Genomic DNA, 27,148 nt, shown 5'->3' with positions numbered 1-27,148 from the left:
AGATAGATTAAAAAAAAAAATTATAATGTGTGTGTATATATATATATATACACATTATAATTTTTTGCTAACTTAGAGATGTAATAAACGCGCATTACAAAATTAAATTGTATTTTTCTCTTATTAGAATTTAAACGGACGAATATGAGACAAGTTATAGCGCTCGCTTGGATAGTTAAATGATATGAGATGGTTTTAGATAAATTGAATAAAATACTGTTAGAATATTATTATTGTTTTGAGATTTGAAAAAATTGAATTGCTTATTATATATTATGTAAAAATTAAAAAAAATTATAATAATAAATTAAGATAAAATGAAACTATCTCGATATTCAAACAAGATCATAGTAACATTTTAATGATAACACAAGTCTATGAGACAAGTTATAGTAACATTTTAATGATAACACAAGTCTTGTTTGTCTATCTGATTTGTCTCGTATAGAAATGGACCTTAATACAGTACAAAGATCAGTCCACAAATAAAGACAAAGCAAGCAAGCCGGGCCAACTTGCAGACATGTGAAACTTTCCCTGCACTACAGACAACTCGGGCTTTCTTGGCCCATTTTGTATTCAGACAACAAAAATTAATGCTCAATGTTTTCTCCCCTAAGTTTTTTTTTTTTTTGGTGAATGAATCTTCTGATCGTACTAGATCCTCAATTTTTTTCATGGTATTTAATATTATGTAGATTACACATATTATATATCTTTCTTCTAATTAAAAAAAACATATTTGGAATAAATAATTCTTGAGAATCTTAGAAAATTATTTTAATTTGTTTTTTTAATATAATATAAAAAAAATCTATGGAAGATTGATATCATGGTGTGCTCATTTCTTCCACTAGAGCAACATAATATATAGCTCAAATTAAAACATGCAAAAATGATAATCACAATAAAAAGAAAAAAAAAAGAAATAGAAAAAGAAAAAGGACTTGCCATTTGCCAGCAGTCCACTTTATATGAAGTGACTTTTGAAATTAACAAAAACCCTTATTGGAAAGACAGACATAGAGTCACCGTTGGGAGTTCTTGTTAGTGTTTTTTATGTGATTTTTTTTTCTCTTTTTTTACATACATTTTTTAATACTTGTAAATTTTTTTACAATATCATTAAAAAACAATTCTTTAACCACGAAGTAAAAAAAAAAAAACCCAACGGAGCCCCCAGCAGAAAGACTAGTATTATTCTATATACAAACACATCTTCAACATCATCGAAATCCCATCTTTCTCCAACCTTAAATTTTAAGATCCCCCCACCTCTCTCTCTCTCTCTCTCAAATTAACCTCTAGCCAGCCATCACTTTTGTTCGAGCTCTCAATTGGCCCTCAACTCTCTCTAATTTAAATGGAAATTAAAGTTTATGATCAGTACTTCACCAAAATGGATCAATAAATTAAGAAATTACAGACTCATAGCCATGCAGCAGCTCTTGCAACCATCCTTTTTTTTTGGGGGGGGGAGGGAGGGGACAACACAATTGTCAGGTCATGCAATCACGGCTCCAGAGGATTTTTTGACTCCTAAGTTACCAGTTGTTTCATCTGCCAAGAAATTACAAAAATGATTAAAACTTAAATTCTGTATAGATCGAGTGAAAAAGAGATAGATATATAATATGATCCATCTGTAATATTTATAACTATCGGAGTGAACGATAAAAAAAAATATAGTTTTTAGCGAAGTACTTACTCAGTGGTATGCTATCAACAAAAAAACAAGCACCAATAACAAGGTAGCATAGGAAAAGGACTACTCCTTTCATGTAATGTGATGTTCCATCCTGAAAAATATTTGAATATGTATTGGTTTTATTGATCATTGAAAACTTGTCAAGGATATATCAATTTGACGTGATCAAGACATATATATAAGAATTGATAAATAATGAACCTGTAGAGTGAAGGCTGTGACAATTATCGAGAAAGCAAGACAACCGGTTTCAAGGAGACTGAAATCTAGATCCATGCGGATACCCATTATCCAAGCAACAATTACGCTTAAAGGAACCTGAAATTGAAATTGATAGGTCATATCAATTTGGTGAAGGATTTATCTTCCTAAATGTTCAATTCTGGAGAGATTTTACATCATTTAATGATGACCATTCCAGACAAAGAAAGTGAAGAGGATCTCGATTAGTTTAGGAGATAGTTTTGCATGAGTTAATTCAGATCAGTCCTCACCACAAACATGGAAATTTGAGTTGCAGACCCCAAAGCCACACCCAGAGATATATCCTGCATTATTATACGTACCCACAATATTGTTATATATACAGATCAAATTTATAAGGTAGTACCTATATATATATATATATATATATATATGATCAGTAAGGAAAACTAAATGATCAGATCATATCAAGCATGCATTCATACCAACTTGTTCTTGAATGCAAATATGATTGATCCAGCATGCTCTGCTGCATTTCCAACGATTGGTAGCAAAATTATGCTGATGAAGCTAACAGAGATTCCCCAAGAATCTGATGCAGCCTAATTCATTACAAATTAAGATAACAAAGTCAAAACCATGCATGCATGCACTATATATCGATGGTTAATTCGGAGGACTGCATGTGGAGATCATAGATAGATATATTATACCTCGATGGTTCCCACAACATACTCGGATAGCACAGCTATGATAATTGTCATGCCAACCAGCCAAGCAAACGCACTCCAAAATCCTATCACTGCCTTTTCTTCTTCATCATCTTCCTCCTCCTGACCATATATTAATGTGCCAAAATGATATTTACAACCTTAGAATCATATGCAAGTCATGTTTAAGCTTTTTGAAAAAAATGAATAAATCTAAATTCTACATAAAAAAAAAATTATTTTTTTAATAGTAGACTCCAATTTCTTTTCAAGAAAGTACGCAAAGCTTTCGTACTAGCTCATGAGCTCTAGGACTGTATCTATGTATACTATGTATGGTAAATTAGTTTTCAGAATATGAGTATTGGGGGAAAAAAATAGTAGATCATGAGTGAACTCGTGACAATAATAGAAATTTATCACAAGGGTAATATAGTATATACGTAGATAAAGGATTCAATATTAATTTACGTAACCGTTAATAATATCATGAGAGTGACTTTCACGTGTTCACGAGAAAGAAACCGTTACAAAGCAACCGTTACATGAGAGCTGGGTCCACATGAGATCAAGACTTCTATATATATATAAATTAGCTTTATTCTTTATTTCTACCAATTCTACCCTTCATCTTTAATAATAGCAATTTTATAAGTCAATCACTTGCAATATAATATTATACTCGTCAATCAGGGGTACTGAACATTATCAATATTGTTAAATAGGATATATATATATATATATATATATATATTTATATATAATATTTTATTCATTTTTAGGTTATAGAATTGTATAAATCAGGTACCTCTTGTGAATCAAACAATTCCCGATGGGTTTTTAACTGGAAGAAGATGTATGTAATATACGCTATGAGCATGATAATGCTGCTTGCTCTTGACAGCTGAAGGGTACAGAGAGCTGTGGAATTTTCTATCCCTGCGGCATATTTGAGCATCAATGGCAGCAGGTGGCACAGCAATCCAAGCAACAAAAGGAGAGAGTTTACATCAGCCTGTTTCTGTCCAACCAAACAGATCATCAATTTAACTAAGATCCCCGGCCATGCATCTTGTAAATTTGGAAAATGGTTAATTTGCTTATAAAAGGGCCCAAAACAAACAGGATTATTATAAATTAATCTCTTACTCTGTCATATCTTTGTTCCTTTCTAATGTTTGCCAAGCCTCCACAGAGGAGGGAGGTCCCAAGAACAAGAAGAAGGTTTGAAAGGATAGAACCTAAGAGGGAGTACTTCACAACATGTATTTTGTTTTGGTGAAGTGCAAATAATGCAATTATTAGCTCTGTTGCATTCCCACATGTTGCATTCAGAAGCCCTCCAACTGCAAATTCAGTGCTACTTAATATTAATTTTTACTAGTTTTATCAATGAATTTAGGTTCAAATCCGAATCACTGAGGTATAAGGAATGGGGTTCATGAGAAAAACATACCCGTTGGACCAGTGAAGTATGCAATTTGCCTGAGTTTAATTTGTTGATGGAAAAACAAAAGAAATAAAAATGTTAGAAAATCTTCCCACATTAATTGTCATCTTAAATATGATCATTAACTTACTCAGTGAGGAAGCTGACACGTTCAGCAAGCGGGGCGAGTCCAAGCAAGCTCAAAGCAAATATCCAAGGCTACAAATTTAAAGAGCTATCATTATAAACACATCATAATTATATATATAATATGTGTGTATAATTTCATATATAAGATGAGGATTTTGGGATAAAAAAAAATAAAAAATAAAAACTATTTTCGTAAGATCATGAAAATTTTGATGAGTTTCTGAAGTTTGTGAGGAGGTAGCATGCATCCACACCTTATCCAAAAGTGGGGAACTCAGGCACTTACTCGGCCAAAGTTATAGAAATCTGCAACGACTGCCAGAGGAATGGCAGGGAAGAGCACCGCAAGCTTGGTGCCAAGGACCACCTCTTGCAAATTTGCCAACATCTGTCTAAGCATTTTGAACCTAATTTTCGACACAAGCGCCGGATCCGACTTTTTGCGTAAAATGGAGGACGAAACGTTCTGTGCTGACCTCCCGTTGCTGATCATGATGAGCTCCTTGTTCATGATCATCGAGCCCTTTGGATCTCCATTCTCCATGCTGTTCAAGGTGGTCGACTCATCAGGTTGCAAATCCATGGCGTAATGGTATCTCAGAATCGTTCCCGGCCACGTGATTCTGAGAAACGTCGAAAGTACTACGTCTACTCTCCGTTTGTAGTATTATTCATGGTTGTTATATATATTTATATATATAGGACAAAGCTTGTTGTAGGTTGAAAGCTTCGAGGCACTGTTTTTCTTGTTTATTATAAGGTAGTTTCCGGGAATTTTCGTTGTCCTTGTTTCGGTTCTTGCATGAGGCTCCACGTACTTAACATGAACTGCCTGTTGCTACAACATGTATTGCTACGTGCTAATTAATCGAAAGTTGGCAAACAAATTAATAGACAGCACTTGTTCTAAGTTTTGTGGTATAAATAATTAAGCATCCTAGAATAACTGTGTGTACAGGGGATGAGTTTGTTTGTATATATAGATTCATTATATATGCACTGTACGTGTTTATACCTGAAGGTGGCTGCATTTCTATCGTTTTGTGATGTGTATGCCATGCAGCATGCATGCATGTACCGATCGATATTATTCGAGCTTTCACCTAATTTGAAGAAAACTATTAATGATTGATTAAGGCCATTGTGATTCTTTCGTCCCATTCTCTGTTTAATCATCCAATCGGAGAAATAAGAAGTTTTATGATATTTGCATTCGTTGTAATTAGGGTGTGCAAGTTTCGTGTATTCTATTTGAAAAAAGTGAAAAAAAAAATCTATGATCTATATGAATTTTTTTTAATAATAAATTTTACTTTTTTTCAAAATGAGTATGCACAGTATATTTAACATTACTCAAAAATATAATATGAAGATTATTAAATAATATTATTTAATGCTATATATCCATGCATGCATGCGAGATTTTTGGATACTGATCTGACACTCAATTATCCATTTAATATGGAGTACAAAATGCTTTAATTATTGCGTTTCTAAACATATTAAGTTGATTGAGTGATCAAATGACCAACAATTAACCTCAATATTTTCCTAAAAAAAAACAACCTCATTATTATGCAATAAAGTGAAACTCTTGGTTGTTTAGAAATAGATCTCATATTTTCCTTTCCAAACATAATTGAAATATAAAATTTTCAAACTAATCATTACAACTTTCTCAAATTTTCAAACAAAAAATAACAAACAATTTAACTTTTTTAACTTTCTCTCTCTGGCCTTTCTTAAAATCCAAAAAATACTTAACTCAAACTATCTCATTACTATTCACAAACTATCTTATTAATTTCAAATGATCGTGACTAAAGATCCCAATTAGTCCAATAATTTGACTAAAGAATAGAAAGAAAATAAATAAATAGAGTACAGCTTATTTTCCACGTACAACTTAGTTCGTGCGTTTGCTTCATTTGTCGCTGCTTAAATCTTAATTATAACAAGTACTGATCATGTCCAATATCCACATATATCATGATACAAATTACTTGTACATATATATAGTTACATAAAAGATCATGTCACACTACTCATGCTTATATAATATATATATATATATATATATATGAGCTTTGTTACTGATCATCATCCTCACACACCATGCACACTTTTAAAAAAAATTAAATTTTTTGTTTTGTTTTATTCTTCTTAAACTTATTAAATTCTTATTCTCATTATTCATATACCACACATTTGGTAAGATAAAAAATAAATAAATAAATAAGTGTGGTGTGTGGTATGTGGACTGTATGGGAATGCTGAATAGAATTTTTCATCACGCCCACTTTCAAGTCACAAATTAAACAAGAAAGTCAAGTTGAGAAATGTGTTTATATAAATATATATATATATTTATAGTACTCCATATGGAATTGCTCAAAAAATAATTAGGGAAATATATATATATATATAATCCGAATTAGTTAAAAGTAAGATCACGTTTGAATGTTGATATGATCTCATGAGATGATCTGTGAATAGTAGTAAAAAATTAATGATTAATAAAAAAAAATCATATGTGAATAATATTGAACTATTAGTAAATAGCAGTGAGCAGGTTATATAAGCAAATATTGATGTGGAATGATTATTAAAGTCAATGACTATTAATGTTACATATAATATTGCTGATCAAGCACGCATTGTATTTACAAGCAGCTAGAGTTCTGGGATGTATACGTTTTCCATAAGTTAGTACAGCTAGCATCTTATCTCCAGATCTGGACTGAAGAAATTAGTAATGTATCAATTTGCTTTGGCTTGCTGTTTAGGCTAACAATCTCACAGACAAAATACATGCCTACTCTCTCTCTCCGGCCCCTTTTATATATAAGTAGTGTTATTCAAAGGCTTTTACATCACACAACGTCCACGTGACATATTTGATTTGTAAGAATATTTCACTTTTAATCAAATTTATCTTCCAAATAAAATTATACATAGTTTGTGGTGTAAAAACCTTTAAATATAATTATTATATATATATATGCTAATCTGATTACTTTAAAAAAAATTAAGAATGTATATTTCCATTAATATCCAATATGTCATTGAAAAATCAATAAATCTTCACAACTTCTTCATACTCTACACTCCACATTTTTTTTAATTTTAATTTTTTTTTCTTTTATCAAATATTTATTATATAAATAATGAATAGAAAATTTGAAATAATTTAAAAAGAATAAACTCAAAAAAAATTTAAAAAAATATTAAAAAATTTAAAATATAATTTAAAAAAGTGTGGAGTGTGGTGGAGCAGAACTCTTGAAAAAATACCCTCCAAAATTCTTACCACAATCAAATGAATGAAAAGTGAAAACAATCTTCCAATAGATGAAAAGCAAAAATTAATCTCGAGGTACCCGCGCGCGTACGTACAAGTAATATTATTCCGGCTTGACGTACGACGATCCTATGAAATTCATCCCCATCCTCCAAAGAGACAAAATAAAAAAGACAATAAATAAACAAAATTAGGACAATGAGGTCGGATAACTAATAAAGCTAGCTAGGGAGCAGCATATTTGGTACCTTAAACGGCACCCCAAAGTTAGAAATTTCGTGGAATTTTCAGGGAATGGTCGAAGATCATCATGATGATCAGAATCAAACGGCTGTGCTATTTTTTCTTTCAGATTAATCATAAAAAAAAAATGGACAAAGATGCTGAATATATGCATGATGAACTGCCATGCATGCAATGATTTGTATTTGTCTAGACTTAAGGCGGGCTTGATGATCCTTAATTGACCTTTGAGATAAACAACAAATATTAATGTTGGAGCGGAAGTTTCCTCAAAACTCTCTTTCTCCTATATATACTTGCCGTCCAAACTGGGTGACCCCTATATTACACACAATATATATATATGCATATACATACATATATATATATATATGTAATATTATGCTAATAATCCGATCATCGAGTGGGTTTTTCTGTATACTGCCATTTTAACAACACTTGCTGCGAAAGTAGGGAGAAGGCATATCGTCCGTGCCAGTCATTGATACAGTACTACTTAATTTCATTCGTGACTTAATTATTTGTGATTTAGATCAATTTGTTACCATATGAATTATACAGATCGAAGAAGATATGGAGTGGTTTGGATTCAGAAATGAGTTGAGATAGATTGAGATGGTTTGTAAATAATATAATAAAAATTGAATTATTTATTATATTTTGTGTGAAAATTTAGAAAAGTTATTTTGAAATTTGAAAAAGTTAAATTGTTTATTATATTTTGTGTGGTAATTTAAGAAAGTTGTAATGATGAGATGAGATGAGTTGAGGTGGGTTGAGATGGGTTACAAATACAAACAAGGCCTGTCTTTCTATGTTAGTACTTTACGTGTTGTACGTACGTGCATGGTTATTAAGACAATATATATATATATATATATATATATATATATAGGAAGCCAGCTAACATTCATTTTATTAGCATGCACCAGCCTGCAGACTAATCATCTTAATTATCTCATGAATGATGCACAGACTAGCTAGATCTCGACAAGAAATTTTCTATAAGTATGATGATTTTAAGAGTGTGAATAGAAGAATATTGTATGTCCGGTTCGCTAGATCGATCAGGAGTACCACCACTGCGAGCGCCACCGGCCCCCAGCAGCTTAGAGCTGACTATATATATGATTAATTAAGCTGACATATATATGTAGAAGAAAGATGTACATGAGATTAAGCGCGTACTGTATTTGTTGGATACTCTTTTAACTGAAAGAGTACTGATCAAATGATAATTTGCATGTGATTAATATTCTACATTGAAATTATCATTAGCCCCTTCATTTTAATGAAACATGTTAGATGCAAATAATCTCATTTAAACATTTACACTTGTACGCGTATATTTTTATAAAAGAATACTACAATAAATTAGAATTAATAGATCATGTACATTGATTGCATGACGTTGAATGTGATCTTGAATGTTTTTACAAAATTTATAGCACTCATTGATCATGTGATTTTCATTGCCTTTGAAATTTCATAAAGACAGGCCAGCAATGAACAAAATGTCCCGTGTGATACTTGTGTGCCTAATACTATATCAGCTAGCTATGAGAACAAGGCTTGAGCTTGATATATATATATATATATATATAGATATAGATATATATAGAGGTAGGTAGGCAATGTCGATAAGCAAATCTAGTTTAGGATTAACATAATACACTACAAGAAATAGGCTATTTTCTAGCGATTTTATTTCTGTTACAAAAGAAATTGAGCACTGAAAAAACTCATTTTTCTTGTAGTGTAAGCATAGTATATCGTACTAGTCACTCTTGACTTTAAAACATGTTATCAACATTTTGAAGAAAGAATGAGAAAATAATAATTAAAAAAAAAAAGTGCATAGAGTTGTGAAATGTACGCCTTTACCCAAAACACGAAGAATTAGTTAAGATTTGAATGCATTTGACAATTTACAAACCAATGATTTGGTTCAATATATTCTAATTTGTACAATCAATTCAGCAAAGGAATGAAGTAATTTTCAGTCTTTTTTAGCTATCTCCACAACCTAATACTCGTGTAATATTTTGCTAAAAAAAGATGAGATTTTGCTAAACAAATTTGTCTTTTATTTGCTATAACTCTATATAAAAGGTAATTATATTTCTCATCACCCGTGATTAAATTTGTTTTCACCTTGCATTACAGCTTCCAATTCATGCACATCCTATAAATATATATATATATATATATATATATATTGGCTAAAATATGAGGGTGGCACTTCCGGCACTTCATTAAAAAAAAAAAAAAACTTCACTTATAACAGAAGGAAATCGTAGTTACAAAACCAACCAACTTATGCCATCTATAATCTTTAACTAGCATTCTTAATTTTAGGTTTTAATCACGAAATTATACGTAAACAAATTAATAGCTTAATGATATATCTACAAATAAATTTAAGACTACTCTAAACTCGTTTGGTGTAGAAAGTCTTGATTTATAATTTGAGAAATAATTAAAGGACAAAATGTAATTAGAGACGGAAGAAGTAAAAAGGCGCACGAAATTTTGGGCCAGTTCACAAATATCCAAACTTACTCAGTAGAACCGGAACCGCGCGAAAAAAGAAACGAGGTTTCCAAAAGAAAAAACCGAGGAAGTAAACCCTTGAAGAAATGGCGGAAAAATTGGCACCGGAGAAACGCCATAGCTTCATCCACAACCCTCTCTCTCTCTGTCTCTTCAATCTCTTGGTTTTTATTTTTTATTCTGGTTTCGGGGATTGAAACGGTGTCCGGATTTTGTATAAATTCTCAATTTGGTTTTTCAGATCAGAAGGTGTTCGAGTGGGACCAGACTTTGGACGAGGTGAACTTGTACGTAAACCTTCCGCCCGACGTTCATCCGAAACGATTATATTGTAAGATACAGTGGAAGCACGTCGAGCATCAAGGGCAACCGTCCGTACCCCAATGTCTGTTTCCATTTCCGCAAAACTATTTGTTTCTTTTGCTTTGATTTGTATTCTATTAAAGAGAAATGATATTTGCAGTCGTAAGCGTACAGTCGCCGCCGTGCAGTCGCTTTGAAAAAAATAAATAAATAAGGACTCACCTGAAAAGAAATTAATTTTTTAATAGTTGACTCCACTCTTTTTCAAAGCGACTGCACGGCGTTTGCGCATTCTACGACTTAATGTAGCATTGCTCATATATGGGTTTGTGTAGGTTCGTAACGTTCGTTGATGTGTTGGAATTACTGGGTTTGATGTCTCAGCACGAGCTTACGTGTCCGGTGAAGACGGACTCTTCTTTCTGGACCCTAGGTAAAACTTTTTGTATTTTTTTTTCTTCTATACTCTTTTCCCGAAGCTAAAAATAGGAACGGAATCAGAACGTAGTTTCTAGAGGATTTTGTTTGGCTCAAGTGAATGGAGTTTTTATTTTCTCCGAGGTCTCCAATGATAAACAACCTGCATTTGTTTTTATTGCCCTGAAAGATTGCAGCAATTGATTATTGTAAATTATAGTTTTTTTGACATGTTAAATTGGGCTGGTTGCTTGGCAGAGGATTATTAACCATGTACCCTTTATACCCCCTGCTGTAACGTAGTCTAGAATATTCTCTTGTTTACTTGTATTTTCCTATTTTAGATATTCTTTGTAACAGAATTGATTCTCTGTAAACAGTGTATAAATATACACTGACTTGATAATGAATAGTTGAGGAAACCATTCAGGATTCTTAGATATACTGCACATAACACTAGATAAGAGGGACAAAGGTCAGACCTGGTCTTCACCCATATTAGGTCAGGGTCAGCTGGATCCTTATGCCACTGATTTTGAGCAGAAGCGTCTCATGCTTCAGAGATTTCAAGAAGAGGTAAATTGTGCTTACTCATGATAGATAATGCTTGATGAATATTTTGTTTGGGTCCACCAGTTGGTTTGTATCTTTGTGTGAGTTTCATCTCTGGTCTTGACAGTCGTTGCTTGTAGTGCCGGTCCAAGAGTGTTGTAGTTACTTTTTCCTACTTTAATCCCATGCCCCTCCTCTCTACCCCCTGTGGATACTAGCATGAATGATCCTCCACGAACCTCATTTAAACCAGTTTTTCTTAAGACTTGGGTGTGACTTTAGCTGTTCAATTATAGGTACCTCAGATTAAGGAGATTGATTTTAAATAGGAATGGAATTTCTGAAGCATCATCGCAAAACATGAAACTAAATAAACTTGTGAGGCCTGGTCCTGCTTGCACTGTTTTGACAACCAGCAGGGGGCACCTCAGAGTACGATCCCTTGCGGTAACTGGAAGTCCTTTTACACCTTCCTCTATTTGAGCTCATTGGGTTGATGTATTTGAATGATTTGCCTTTTTGCGACTTCTGTGAGCTCAGTAATGCTGTGAGATTGTTATTATAAAAAAGCAATTTTGGCAATTTCCGCAGCCCAAGATTATGATAATAGAAACTTTTTTGAATCTAACTAGAACTCTGGCATCATTTCAATTGTGTTTTTTTTCCCATACATTGGATATGCCTCTGATTCAAAATATATTGCATCAAGCTGTATAAACTGGATGGTGATTTTATTCTATTGCATCAAGCTGTATAAACTGGATGGTGATTTTATTCACCATGGACATCTCTTATGCTTCGTCTCTTCATCCTGCTGCATCTTTAGAAAGTGCCAGTTTCACATGTATTCTATTGTCTAAACAACCTTCTGGAGGAGGGTGGGCTGTTAGAGAGAGAGTAATTGGCAAATGCACTGGGTAAGCTTCAGGGAAGTATACTGTCAATAACCTAATTTCAATTTTGTATGTAGATAGTATTAGCACCACTCATAAGCTGAGTGCATTATTCTAGGATGATAGATAGTCTTTGACATAGAGAGCTAAAATAGTGGATTATGATCACATTAGAGAAAGGTTGCTATCTTTTCTCAAGCTGTTTACAGTATTGAAGATAAAGGGACAATCTTTCAGGCATGAAGAGGATTTTGCCGTACATTATTGAAGGCATTCATGCTAACACTAGTTGTGGTACTTTTACTAGCAGAAATACCCATGTACAGTTGGGTAATTGGTGTTGTATTTTAAGACTATTTGTGTTGTATTTGGTTGTGCATGATATTTCCACTTTTGAATCCAATTTGGATCTATGACCTTTTTTGTTTGGTAGACTAAAACCGAGATGCGTTTGCTTTGGTTAGCATGCCTCATCAAGAATCGTTGTTATGAGCCATGCCATGTGTGTCAAATGTCACTCCGACATACAATAAATGATCTTAGAAAGCGGATATGAATGAATTTGCCAATATTGTTCTCTTCCATCGTGTGAAACATGTTATATTGTTCTCTTTTGCCCCTGTTCCAGTAACGATTGTTTATTTCTGCTGAACCCAGGTTTTGACTTCTCACAAGCTCAGTTTTCTGGGGCCTGTCCTGAGATCCAAGGACCTTCATGGGTGGAATACGCTCTGGTTAACAATCTTGGTATGATGCATTGATTGCTTGGAGTAGTGTGCTTGAGATAAATAAAATGGTTCCATGTGCTTATTTCCCACTTGCAAATCTCTGTAACAAATGAATTAACATCACTGGAATTTCTAATTGCTTGTGTAGTTTAATTTACTGCTCCTGATTACAAATGTAATTTTTTTTTTTATACAAACCATGGAGGTCTGGCCTCCGTATTATTAAAGAATAAAACGGTGGTAACAAATGAGACTTTCTACTCCAACACTGCCCTATCTAAAAACCAAAGAATAAAACAATGAGCCCCCAACAAAAAAACCTCTAAGAATTCTTCCTACGTTTCTGAATATAGGGAAAACTTCCCTTATCCAATCTCAGAATTCCTCTTAGAACTGGAGGAAGGACTGACGCCGAAGACCATGTTCCACTTAAACCTTGAGCGCCTCTTTCAGCAAGAGCATCTGCAGCAGCATTCACTTCTCAGTAAGCATGAGATATAGAACAAGTAATCCCAGCTATCCGAGTTTGGATTTCATCCCAATAATCTTCCATATACCAAAGACTACATCTCTGTTTTTTCAACCAATGAAGCACAAGCATCGAATCCATTTCTATCTCAACATTCGACAAACCAAACATGCCAATATGTCGAAGGCCATAAAGTAAACCTATCACCTTTGCATAATTATTAGAATATTGCCCTGTAAACACTGTAAAACCACAAATAAATTCCCCTTTATCATTTTGAATCACTCCTCCTGCACCTGAAGGGCTTGGGTTTCCAAGTGAGCATCCATCTATATTCAACTTCATCCATCTTTCTTTTGGACGTTTCCACTGGACCATCGTCGAAACCACTTCTGCAACAGGTTTGATTGATAAATTCAAACACAGTAAAATCTCCTCATCTCGTCGAGTAAGTGGTTTTACATCCTTCAATTTCAATGCAACCCAAGTCAACCAATACTTAATAGGCACCAAACAGACTCTGTTGATTCCATCACTCCCTCCATTCGGGCCTTACAACGATGCCAACAGAGATGCCAAGTAATAATTGAAGGTAATATGCAATCTTTTCTCTCCAAGTACTACCTGTCAAGCACGGCACTCCAAGAATCAATGAGCAAATTCTCCAAATTTCTTCAACAACTTCCCCTCGCGCCAGAACATGATTAAGATCTTCATACCCATGAACTGAGCAGCAATCACACCTCGAGGCTATAGGAATACCAACCCTCCTAATTTGGTCTTCCAGCGGCAAACATTCATGCATAGCTTTCCACATAGTGATTGAAATCTTCTTTGGAAGAGCAGAGTGCTAAACCCAATTTGCCCAAGGAAAATCAGCTCCTCTTGTTCTTATACAGTTCCATGCACTCTAGGATGAAAATTTTCCATCAAAATTCGGAAGCCAAATTAGCATGTCGTCTCCTGATTTCACCCTACCCAGTTGATCTATTATTTCCTCTGCTTTCTGAGATCCCACCAACCGAGTAAATAGCTCCACATTCCACCCCGAATCAGATTTATAGTTTTCCAACTTCAGTTCTGGAAATTATGTCACCAGGAATTGGTCACGAATAGGAACATTCCCACACCAATGGTCTCGCCAAAAAGAATCTGTCCATCCCGAATTTTCCATTTCGAATTTTCTGTCACTAATGGAATACATTTCAATACCATCTTCCAAAAATTTGTACCCTTTTTTGGATCCACCACATAAATATGTTTGTTGCCAACATATTTACCTTTAAAGAACCTTGACCATAGAGGGGAGCCTTGCAATAAATTCCAAGCCAATTTCATGTGTAAAGAAATCTACATCTCATGCAGCTTACGAATTCCCAAGCCACCTTCCGCAACTGATTTGCAAATTTCCTCCCATGCATACCACTTTTTCTTTGCTCTCACATCCTTCACTCCCCAAAAGAATGTGGTCATGATCCTCGTAAGTTTTTTCAAAATAGCTTTTGGGGTCCTCAAAATCGCAAGGCAGTACATTGGAATACTTTGAAGAACATGTTTTATTAACAGAAGTCGAGCCCCACTGGATAAAAGTCTAGCTTTCCATCCCTCCAGCCGTCCCCGGATTTTAGCAACCATCTCCTCAAAATGAATATTCGTCAACCTTCCCAATATAATCGGAACTCCCAAGTATTTGAAATGAAAACACCCTTCTGTAAAACAGGAAATCGGAGCAATTCTCTGCGTCTAGCTAATGAAATATTCTTGGAGAAAAATATAAAGCACTTCTTTTTGCTCACTGTTTGACCCGACCACCCTTCATATACACGAAGAATATTGTTAATAGCCCTCGACAAAGCCTTACCCCCATTAGAAAACAATACAATATCATGGCATAAAGTAAATGAGAAATAATGGGAGTGCCCCTCGGATGATAGAACGGAATTATTTTGCCCAATGCAATCTGTTTTTTTATCACTTTAGAAAGAATTTCCTCAACTAAAATAAACAAATACGGCGAAAGAGGATCCCCTTGTCGCAATCCCCTACCACTTTTAAAGAATCCTTTCGGAACTCCATTCATGACTACTAAAAATCAAGGATTAGTGATGCATTGTCTAATAAGGTTGCAAAAAAACTCTGAGAAACCAAATGCTTTAAAAACCTATATAAGAAATTCCCAATTCACAATGTCATAAGTCTTGACCATGTCAATTTTTACCACCACATTTCCACTATGAGACAGTTTGTGGATAGCATGAATCATTTCTTGAGTCAAACTAATATTTTCAAAAATATTTCGACCCGATAGAAAGGCTTTTTGCTCAAGAGAAATAATATTGGTTAACAATGAAGAGATTCACTTAACCAGAATCTTTGAACAAATCTTATAAAACACCATACACAAACTTATTGGCTTGAATTTCTAGCTTGTCGGATTTTCCACCATAGGAATTAACACCAAGAAAGTTGCATTGAAAAACGAAGGAAGAGACGTACCTCTAAAAAAATTCACCCACAACTTCAACCAACCACATCTTTTCCTACAATATGCCAACAAGCACGACAGAAACCCAAGTCAAACCCATCAGGCCCCAAACTACCATCTTCCGGAATTGAGCAAATAGCATAAAAAATTTCCTGCTCAAACGGACCTCGGCATAAAATTACATTATCTTCCTGACAAATAACATCTTGAACCAATCCCTCCAACCTCGGTTCAACCCCTATCTCCAGCTTTCAAAAATTCAGAAAAATAGTTAGTGGCCCCATCATGAATCTGCTCAGGAGACAAAAGAATAGATCCATTCTCAAGCTTCATTTCCTTCACATCCTTGTTGTTTCGGTGACTCACGGCACGGAAAAAAAAAGCATTCGCTTCACCCTTTTTAATCCACCCTTGTTTCACATGTTAGGCTAGTCTCTACTCTTTCCTATCCATCCCAACCGAGAGTTAACCGAGAGTCCGAGAGTTCCACTTTAGATACTAGTAAGTCCATCTCCACCTCCTTAGAATACACAATTTGTAAACCTCCAACCCCTTTATATGAGCCTCAAGCTCCAATATATTAGACTCAGTTCGACCAAAGATTTGTTTATTCCATAGTCTCAAGGCTACTTTTAGACGTTTCAGCTTAGTCGCCAAGCTAAACAATCTTGAATCCCTAATGATCTCCCTCTTCTACACAGTTAAAGAACTGTGCGTGAGAGACCCACATTTGCTTAAACTTGAAGGGAGAAAAACCATAACGAACCAGCTACTTCTCCAATAAAAAATGCAATGGGGCATGGTCTGAGGATGTACACGCCAGATATTTCATATGTGCATCAGGAAAACTATCCAACGCAACCACATTTAAAAATCTACATTTAAGTTGTGCCCAACTTCTCGATAGACAAGAATGCCGATTACACCAAGATAAAGATTGCTCACTGAAAGGCATTTCCATCAACCCGCAAACATCAACCCAACCATTAAATTCATCCATGGCCAATGGAATCCTCGGCCTGACCCCTTCTCTCATTATCGTGTCTTATAATGTTAAAATCACCAACCACCACCCAAGGCCTATTCTGGATATTAGCATCCACGAGATCACTCCACAATTGTCTACGCTCAACGTAGGGACATTTGGAATACACAAAAGTAAGTAATACATCTTTAGAATTATCTGTAACCCGAACTGTCACAAATTGATTACCCAAACTGACCCTTATAAGATTAGTATCCTGTGACCAAAAAATCCATATATTTCTGGCCTCCTACTTCAACATTAGAAAAGCAATTGTCAAACCTCAATCTATCTCTCCATAACACTATCCGGGAATGATTCACCATTGGCTCCGCAATAGCAAGAACTTTAGGATGCATCTTGGCAACCAGTTTTCTCAGACATCGACTTGAAGTGCCAATTCCCCTAAAATTCCAAACAAGATATGAAAACATCATAAATTAAACTTACAGGGTCTGCTTATAACCTTGGAAGAACCCCTTATCTTTATTCCTTTGTCTTTAAAATTCGGCTTCTGGTGTATATCAGAATCTGATAGCACATTTTTCTCTTTTGCTAAATGTTCTAAAGCCCCAACCGACTCAGAATCTAAGCAAACATGCGCTTCAAAGCAATCATTCCTTTCAACATCAACCCCTTCCACTCATGTTTCGCACCCCTCCCTTGCCAGTAATTCAGCAATAGTGAATTGCTTCTAACCAACCACAACATCTGTGTGGTGCTCATCTAAAACAATGTTCTCCACCGGTTGTTCCACATCGCGGCCATCACCAACCACCAAAGGCATTGAAACCTTTGTCCCTATCTCCTATTGAATTGCTATCTCACCATTTACATTCCCCACCTCTGTCACTATCAGCTTCCCAGACCTCTCCAGCAACTCGTGCCCCATCAAGTAATTTCATTTTGTGTTTGTATAGTTTCTGCAGGAATTAAAGTTTTTTTTTTCCAAATCCTCCATATTCTTACCCCTTTCCTCTTGTGACGTTTCCTTATCTAAGCTTTTTTCAATAACCTATAACTGCATCGCTCCCATCTGACTAGTTTCCCCTTGGAGGAATTCATTAACATGCTCGTTATCTTCTTTCTCCTTTTGGACCCATATCTTATCATTCTTCCCCTCGACTTTTTTTACTTTCTGATTCATTTCTCTTCTTTTTCCATCCCATTTACATGTTTTGGAATTGTGTCCTTGAACGTAACATCTCATGCAGTACGCAGGTAATGTTTCAAACTCTATCTCCTGATAAAAACTCTGAGGGTTTCTGGGAGTACCGATCCATAATGTCTTCAACGACTCCTTTGTGACGTCCATTTCAATACAAACCTTTGCACCATCCGTTCGTGTAGCACGTCTTGTTGAATTATCACGCTTGAGGAACCGATCGATAGGAGCCATGATACTACATAAAAAGGATTCATGATAGAAATTTGGAGGCAATCCTGGCAACGATATCCACACCGGCACACAAATAGGTTCATGATCTTCATGAAATTCGGTTGCCCAGTGAAACACTGTAATTAACACCATCAATCTCACACTTCTCACGCGCAAACGCCTTCACAAAATCTTCTTTCAAAGTCAGACGAATGAATACATTCCTCGACCTACTCATCGCAAAAACAACTAGTTGTTTAAGCAACCCCCATTTACTTCTTATGAACGAGCGAATTGTGTCCAATGAGGGCCTTTGACATAGGAATTTCAGCACTAACGAAAATTGAAATGGTAAAGCGGATTGATCAATTTCCTCCTCAGAGAAAACCACGCACACTTCTTTGTCCACCGTTTTGTGAGATCTAAAAGGCACAGCAACCTCAGGAAGAGGCTGAGGGGAATCCAAAACCATGTCAGCAAAGGTTCTCATACTGGGGGCAGTCGTCGTAATGACCTGGGAGCCATTGGCGACAGCCATACGAATCCCTAATCGCATTATTCCAGGGAAAAAAAAAAAACCTACCGCTATGTCAGCAAAAGTAAGAGGTCCACTTTCCAATTACAAATGTAACATGAAGAATCTGATGTTCCATTCATTATGAGTGTTTGCAGCCCTGCTTTGCTCACAACTAAAGTTAATGAGAAATTTTATTTGTAGTCTTTAAGTGGAGATTGTATGTACATGTATATTATTAAATGAAAAAAAATATTATTTTAAAAGGGATAATTTTATAATTTTAAAAAATTTTAAAGTTAAAATAGGTTAAACTTACGTTTAATCTCTAAATAGAGATTATATCTAGTATTGCTCAAAATTAATTGCCAATCTATTAGAAGTCATAAGTTCAATCCCATGGATGGGAGTTCGCGTTGAGAAGGTAGCCAGCTATACTCGAAGGTGAATAAGTGTCCTGTGCATTTGTGCTGAAACAAGAAAATATTGTTAGATACTGAAATGAATGTTGTTTTATTAATAACTTAGGGCTGGTTTAGATTTAGAGATGAGATGGTTTTAGATAAAAGATGAAAGTTAAAAAAAATATTGCTAGAATATTAATTTTTAATATTATTATTGTTTTAAGATTTGAAAAAATTGAATTGGAATTTGAAAAAATTAAATTGTTTATTATATTTTATGTAGAAATTTAAAAAAGTTATAATTGTGAGATTAGATGAGATGAAACATTTTCCGAATCCAAACGGGACCTTAAAGTTTTACACTGAAATAGAATAGCCAAACAAAGGCATCTTAACTTCGAGTCCTGCAGAGGTTGCGAAAGGATCAGAAGCACGACATCAAGCAAAATCAATCACATTCGAAACCACTTATTATGACTAGGGGTGTAACCGGTCCGGTCCGGTCCGATCCGGATAAAATTTAAGACCGAACCGATATGTATCGGTTTTGTGTTTTTCAAAACCGATTACGCACCGGTTACCCTCCTAAACCGGTAATTCCGGTTCCCGGTCCGGTCCGGTCCGGTTTTCCGGTGTTTTTAAAATGTAAATTTCACAATTTGTCATTAAAAATTTGTTTATAAAATTTTTTTTTTTTAATTTTAAAAAAACTGTTTTATACTTTTATTAATATATTAGATTATATAATAGTATTACTATTAGACTATTGATATAGTTATAAGTTATATATTAGTATTAATTATAAACTTTTAGTGATTTAGTATTAACATTTTATATAATAATTTATAAATTATAATAAGAAATTATTTCATATATGAATATATATAATATATATAAAATTTCACATAAAAATTTATAATTATACATTATATATAAAACTTATATATATTAATATTTAATATATAAAAAATATTTTGTATAAAACTTATATATAAAAATATTATTTTTTATTTTTTTTTAATCAACCGGTCCGGTCCGGTTCGGTCCGGGCCAAAAAATCCCGAAACTGGTTTCGGACCGGACCGGTTCAAAACCGATAAAACCGGTCCGGTCCGGACCGGTTTTCCGGTTTGAGTTTCCACCCCTAATTATGACAATAGAAGTGTCCTATGAATGAGGTTGTAAATGCATCAGAACCCAATTCCTCAGTGTATCAAGTTTAAAGATTTATACGTAGGTTTTGTCCAAAGTTTAAGCAAACAATGAAAGACAGTCAGCCAAATGCCTTGTGTCTCTCCAATTAAACAAAGATCAGCTCTTTTTTTTTTAGAATCAAATAATGCTTCATTCACCATAAAGAAGTAAGTGTATCATAATACAAGAATACAAAACACACTTTAGTCAATGCATTACACCCTTAAACAGCCTTCAACATCTACTTCTAAACTAGCTTGAATAAAGTCAAGAGGATGAAATCACCATAGAAGAGTATTTTCCACAACCCGTGCATGCCTGGCCAGAGTATTTGCCTCCTCATTTCTTTGTCGTCCAACATGAAAAACATCATAAGATTAGAAATAAGATAATAATAACTGAATTTCCCTAATAATAGGGTTGTAACTAAACTCTTGACCAGTGTCTGATTGAATGACTTCAATTATAATAAGATAATCTTCTTCCAAGATTAAATGAGGAATTCTCATATGAGAAATAATCTATAAGGCTCTTAAAGCCACTAAAGCCTCAATGTCTTCTACCAAAAGAATGCCTAAGATCAGGTCCTTTAGTTTCTGCCCATGAAGTCTATTATTTTAAGAATAATGATAGCATGTTTTCTTATTTTGATTGTTTATATGTTTAATTTTTTTTACTGATTAAGAAAGTGACTATTAGTATATTGATACTTTTTTAAAATATTAAAAAAATATGAAATAAATAAATAAATTTTATCTAGAGGCACGACCAACGACTAGGCTGCACCCTAGCAATAGTCTTATATTATGGCTCATATTAATCTCTACGAATGGTATAAATTTTTTGAGATGGGAAATTATAAATTCTTGTTCATTATATATTTTGAAAGTATTTATTTTAATGATTTCATCATTTAATAAGTCTTATTTGTTTTCATAATTCTTCTTAATTCATATTATTTAATCATTATATTTTTTTAAATTTTTACATAAAATTAACTAAATAATTTAATTTTTTTAAATCTCAAAATAAAAATAATATTAAAAAAATATTTTAACAATATTATATTTAATTTCAACTTCTTTTCGTACCATCTCCGAAAATAAACGAGCTTTTACTCGCATACAAAGTAACAAAACCCCTATGCGGCGCGACACATATTTCAATCTTCCAAACAGACCCGACCACGGCAACACGCGTGCACGCCATTTTGTCTGTTTTCTTACGTTTCGTAAAATTTCTTTCATATTTCCCTTTTTCTTTTCATCTTCCTCTGGGTTTTCACTTTTCATGGTCTCTCGCACCAATGCCCCCTAAACTCACCCACAGATCGCACGGTCGAATTACGATCCCAATCAGTCATGGTGAGAGACCACAAAGACTCAGACATCACGCAGCCAAGCCTTCTCTCTCGCCCTGGTCTGGTTGTGGGCAACTTCTGCCACGACGTTCTCATCCGGGACGGCGTCGTCGTAGGCGAGACCCTCGGCGGGGCCGCTTCCTTCATCTCCGCCGTGCTCGACGGGTTATCGGTCCCGTACTCTCTGGTCTCCAAGGTTGGGCCGGACTTTGCCTACATGATCGATCGTAGCCCGGTTGTCATACCCACCTCTAGAACTACTCTCTTCCACGCGCATTTCGACTCGGAGGCCGACGGGAACGGGCACGGGGACCGGGTCTTGAAACGGGTCTCCGCATGTGACCCAATTCAACCGTCGGATCTCCCTCGAACGAGTTTTGATTTTGGGATGGCGGTCGGTGTCGGCGGCGAGGTATCGCCCGAGACGCTGGAGCAAATGCTTGAGATGTGTAGTGTGGTGTTCGTGGATATCCAGGCGCTGATTCGCGACTTCGACGGCGTCGATGGGACCATGAGGCTCTTGGAGTTGAGGGAGAGCGGATTCTTTCGCCTCTTGCCGCGTATTGGGTTCCTGAAGGCCTCAGAGGACGAGGCCATATTCATGGACTTGGAAGAGGTGAGGAAGTGGTGCTGTGTGGTGTTGACGCATGGGAAGGACGGGTGCACAGTGTATTGGAAGGACGGGGAATTGGAAATCGCCCCGTTCGCCGCGAACCAGGTCGATCCGACGGGAGCTGGGGATAGTTTTTTAGGTGGGTTTGCAGCAGGGCTGATTCATGGACTGGCTGTGCCTGATGCTGCATTGGTGGGGAACTTGTTTGGGTCGCTGACTGTGGGCCAAATTGGATTTCCCATGTTTGATTCGAGGTTGTTGCAGGTTTGTTTCTGAAAGTCCTTTTTCTTCTTTTTCTTATGGTATCCAATGTTTTTGTTGCCGGCATGTGTGTTTGCTATCTGATTAATGTTTTATGTTTTGGAGTTTAGCTTTCAACTGTGGGGTGACGAATGGAACGGATAGAAAATATACATCTGAACGAAGAAAATTATGGATTTTGAGCATATGAGTTGAGCGGCATCTGTTAGACATATTAGGCCATTGGAAAGAAGACACGGGAACCTAGGAAAGTAATAAAATTCTGCCGCCACCTTCTTTAACGACTCAATTTTTGGTCTAGCTTGAGGCACCTTTAATTAGAGCTGCTTTTAATGAGAAGTCATCTTCTGGCCAAAAAGCTTTTAAACTATCTGTTCCTTCGGGCTAGATTCTCATGCCATAGAATTCACTTGTACAGAAACATGCTAGCTTAGAAGTTTACGGATGGGAATTGGTCTCAGACGTTTGTGATGTGGTAACTTATGGTATTTTAACTTGATAGATTAAATACTTTTCCTTGTTTCTTTTCTATTTCGATTTATATAATTGAGGTTGGTGGTTTAGTGTGCAAATTACTACTGTTGCTCGTTAACGTATATAAGATTGTTGGAACAACACATCACCTGATTCTAATTACAACGTCCACCTTACAGAGGGCTAGATATGTTTACTTTCATAACTTCTGTCGCTTAGGGGCATAAGATGTTCGATATTGAGCATCGCAATTTTCTTATGGGTTATTTGTTTTTGTCATACCAGCTGTAGTTTTCTTTCATCTTTGCATGGTGGCTTGAGAAATGAGTATGATTCATTCCATAAGCATGGTATAACACAACAGCGTGTTTCTTTCTTCCTTCCAGAGAGTTAAGGATGAAGTGCAGAGGAGGAAGATGCAGTGCTTCAGCGGCAACGAAAGATACGATGATGAGCGGATGTTCTCGAAGCCAGCAGGGCATGAACAGTTCCACGCATCCCTTGGTTCAGCCAAATTAATACCCACATGCATGGTTGAGGAATGTCAATGGGATCTTCCAAGCTCTGCTTCCAGAGAAGTAGAACAGGCTATTCTTAACTCTATTCATGAGGAAAACATTAATTGCGTTGACGGTAAACCATGACACGGAGATCGGAGAGCCAAAGGGTACAAGGACATATCTCTTTTCTGTATCAGATACTTGAGCTACCATAGAGATTTGTTTATGCACAGTGCTCTTGTTGGTTGTTCAATCAGAAATTTTGAAATCCCTAATGACAACTTGAAGCTGTAAATAAGTAAATGCCTTTCAAGCAAGAAAGCTTCTTAGTTTTGTGCATGTCAGTGTGGCCCGTGGGGTTGCATTTGGGCTGGACTGCAATACATCAGCCACAGGTGCCATGCATCTGACTGCTAACGTAGGCTTACAGCAAGATGGTGAACTACTCAATCAGTTTACGCCTAGGCCTTTTTTCATTGCAAAAAATAAAAAAAATAGAAGCAAGAAGAATTTTTATATACCTGCAACATCTAATAGATGAATAATTCTATTTAAATCGATGAATAAAGCGTTGTGAAAAGGTGAGGTGTGTTTATTATTTTTCTTTTATGAATATCTCTCTCCCTCACTCTTTATTATTTCTTCTTCTTCCTCTTTTCATCTCTATTTTTTATTAGTATTTTAAAACATATTTAGGCCATATAAAGAAATAATAGATAAGCGATTGTCAGTCTATTATAAAATGGAAAATGATAGTATGTCCTTTGCTTCCTTATTTTAATCGTTTATGTATTTTTTTATTTTTATTTTTATTTTTTGTTTAATGGTTAAGGAATTGATTTTTAATATATTGATATATTTTTTTTTTAAATACTTAAAGATGTTTAAAAAATGTAAAAAAGAAAAGAATAGAAAATTAAAATGTAATTTGTATTAGTGGTACGCTCGGTCAAATCTGGGCGGCATATAAAATTTATTAGTTAAATTTATATAAAACATTAGAATTTCTCTTAGCTTATAATGAAGTGTGGACTTCTAAACTTTTAAAACCTTTATTTGGTCCCTTAACATGATAATGACATCAAATTCTTAGATGTAGGTTAGAAAATGAAGATAACATTAAAAGCCTCGGGACCTTGGCTTATTATAATTTTTTTCCATTTAACATTGATCTATTTGTTTTTTGAGAATAACACATCTACTAAAGTGTTTACGTAACATAATTGGATTTGAAATATATTTTAAAATTTGAACTAATTTTATAGATTAAATCTTAATATTTAAGTAACGTGAGTAATATACATCTTGTACAAAATAAAAGTACTCTTATTTTTTTAAAAGAAAAAGACAACCAATTGTCTCAATCTTTATTCGATGCCATTTCTTTTTAATGTCCACATGCATCATATAAAAGTATATAAAGCATTGAGACGAAAGGTGTGGTGACCACCCCATTCCCTTTGGATGAACGACACCCTTTCTTCTTACTGAAGAACATTGTTAATTGCTGCTAAGCAATGCCTTTATTTCTTTAGGATGATGAAAGTCATCTTTCTAACATGTTAATGTCGTGTTTCGCATGTCTTTGAGTCAGATTCTGATAACTCAGGTCTTCCGAATTTTATTCTATAAAAAATAGGAAAAGAGGCAGTTAGGAGAAGGTGACCTTGAGTATCCGATGTTAAAATTAGTAAATTCTTTTAAAAATTTATAAATAAGTATCAGAGTTTAAAGATCAGAAAGAGCTTTATCGTACCTAAGACTTACTATTTATACCATAAAGTCTGGGAGATAGATTATGTCTGCCCTTATAGAGTTTGTGTCTTTCGTACTATTCTATTTGTCAGAGTTCTTTAATAAGGCATGGCTCTATAACGACATCATTAATGTGATGTGTAGTTCGGATAGTAGTGTCATTAATACAGCGTAGTTTTCTAATTTCCCTCCCCCTACTAGTATCCTTGGTAATCCGTTGATATCCCTCATGTCGGAGGATCGAGAGTTCCTCGTACATTACGCCCACCATACGGACAAATACTCAAGAGTTGGACACTACTCGAGGAGTTTCCAAGTTGATGAGTCTTATCCATACAGTATGTTCCCTCATGCAGATTGCGTCCAAATGAGCCTACTCATTGGCTGGATTGGAGACTTTATTAGTTCTAGACTGTACCTTCTATTATTGTTCCCTTGATTACTATTTTCAGGCCTGTTGTGACCGAGGCAGAAAATCTCCTTACACAACACATCAATGTTTGTCCTTGACAACAATGGATAATAGTTTTGTATTTAGATAAGTTGTAATTGTGATGGGCAATGACACATGATTTTAGGAGAGAAAAATGAATCCCACCAATTAGGAGCCCTTCGAATATCTTACTCTCCTATTTTTTTCTCTCTCCTAAACTAAGAAATGCCCTATTATAATGGCAATAGATCCCAATCAAATTATAAATATAGACGGATTCACAGGAAAAAAGAAATGCTCACATTTAGTTACTGTTTATTGTACTTTCAACTGTTTCCTTATCATTTTTCATCAAATAATATTACCCAATCATAGGCCACCTTTGCCGACTTTGTTGGAGTTCAGTTTTGGTATTTCTTTAGATAAATATTTTTACTATAAAGAAATTTTATAAAGAGAAATTTACAAATTGACAGATTTGATATGGTATATTAAATTGTAAAATTATTTTTATTATAAAATAGATCTAACGTATCATATAAAGTAATAACAATTTATAAATTTACTTTTATAAAAATATTGTAATGGCTTTAGCACTTCCCATCTTTTTAATACCCCACTACTTCCAAGGGAGCACCTAGTTGTTGTCATCTCATGAAATAATTTGTTCAAATAAGCTGTTTTGATGCCTTTTCATTGTCTTTGTAACATTGATTTGTATTTGTTTAAAAGGATAGTGTTATAAATGCAACTAAATTTATTTATCTTATACAACAGAAAAATACTGCTTCTTTATAATATAATCACCGGTGTACTATAATTGTTCATTTGTCTTTCTGGTTATTGTAGTTTTATTACTAATTAGGGACAGTGCTACACCTACTGAGGGTGTAGCCCGAGAGAAGTCACCGAGAAAGCCATTTGAGCTTTTTTTTTTAAAATTTTTTTCATGCATTTTTTTAGTTCTCTTTAGGTTGTTATTGAGCCAAATCGAGCAGAACTGATCTTTAATTTGCCGAGCTCGACTCGATTCAAAATATTCGAGTTTGAGATTTTTATTTATTTTTTGTTCAAATTTAACTCAGTAAGTTAA

General features: G+C 34.8%; 3 protein-coding genes across 8 annotated transcripts; 2 read left to right on the top strand and 1 right to left on the bottom strand.

The window, feature by feature from the left end:
- Positions 1 to 1,182: 1,182 nt before the first annotated feature.
- On the bottom strand, positions 1,183 to 4,858 carry LOC109002074 (vacuolar cation/proton exchanger 3-like). Its single transcript, XM_018979664.2, has 11 exons — positions 4,488 to 4,858; positions 4,203 to 4,270; positions 4,079 to 4,107; positions 3,772 to 3,968; positions 3,431 to 3,643; positions 2,626 to 2,745; positions 2,398 to 2,514; positions 2,203 to 2,256; positions 1,910 to 2,026; positions 1,709 to 1,799; positions 1,183 to 1,560 (listed from the first exon to the last, which is right to left on the bottom strand). Exons 1-11 carry the CDS (start codon positions 4,782 to 4,784, stop codon positions 1,505 to 1,507), a joined length of 1,359 nt encoding a protein of 452 aa, XP_018835209.1. The 5' UTR covers positions 4,785 to 4,858; the 3' UTR covers positions 1,183 to 1,504.
- Positions 4,859 to 10,280: 5,422 nt separating this feature from the next.
- LOC109002082 (nudC domain-containing protein 2-like) lies at positions 10,281 to 13,348 on the top strand. 6 transcript variants are annotated; one of them, XM_035685104.1, is made up of 5 exons: positions 10,281 to 10,462; positions 10,545 to 10,669; positions 10,937 to 11,034; positions 11,449 to 11,594; positions 13,121 to 13,348. In XM_035685104.1, the coding sequence occupies exons 1-5, from the start codon at positions 10,385 to 10,387 to the stop codon at positions 13,214 to 13,216; spliced, it is 543 nt and encodes a 180-aa protein (XP_035540997.1). In that variant the 5' UTR covers positions 10,281 to 10,384; the 3' UTR covers positions 13,217 to 13,348. The 6 variants fall into 6 exon arrangements, 1 of the variants encoding a protein (XP_035540997.1); XR_004798277.1 differs by lacking the exon at positions 11,449 to 11,594 and adding an exon at positions 11,867 to 12,017 and having other exon boundaries at positions 10,283 to 10,462; positions 10,540 to 10,669; XR_004798276.1 differs by lacking the exon at positions 11,449 to 11,594 and adding an exon at positions 11,867 to 12,002 and having other exon boundaries at positions 10,284 to 10,462; positions 10,540 to 10,683.
- Positions 13,349 to 21,816: 8,468 nt separating this feature from the next.
- Positions 21,817 to 24,184, top strand: LOC109002096 (inositol 3-kinase-like). The gene is made up of 2 exons (XM_018979699.2): positions 21,817 to 22,896; positions 23,754 to 24,184. The coding sequence occupies exons 1-2, from the start codon at positions 22,021 to 22,023 to the stop codon at positions 24,009 to 24,011; spliced, it is 1,134 nt and encodes a 377-aa protein (XP_018835244.1). The 5' UTR covers positions 21,817 to 22,020; the 3' UTR covers positions 24,012 to 24,184.
- The last annotated feature ends 2,964 nt before the right edge of the window (positions 24,185 to 27,148 follow it).

This window comes from Juglans regia, chromosome 14, assembly GCF_001411555.2.
Source record: "Juglans regia cultivar Chandler chromosome 14, Walnut 2.0, whole genome shotgun sequence".
Taxonomy (NCBI): Eukaryota; Viridiplantae; Streptophyta; class Magnoliopsida; order Fagales; family Juglandaceae; genus Juglans; species Juglans regia.
The sequence above is the reverse complement of the archived record's forward strand: the minus strand, read 5'-3'. Positions and strand labels throughout refer to the sequence as shown.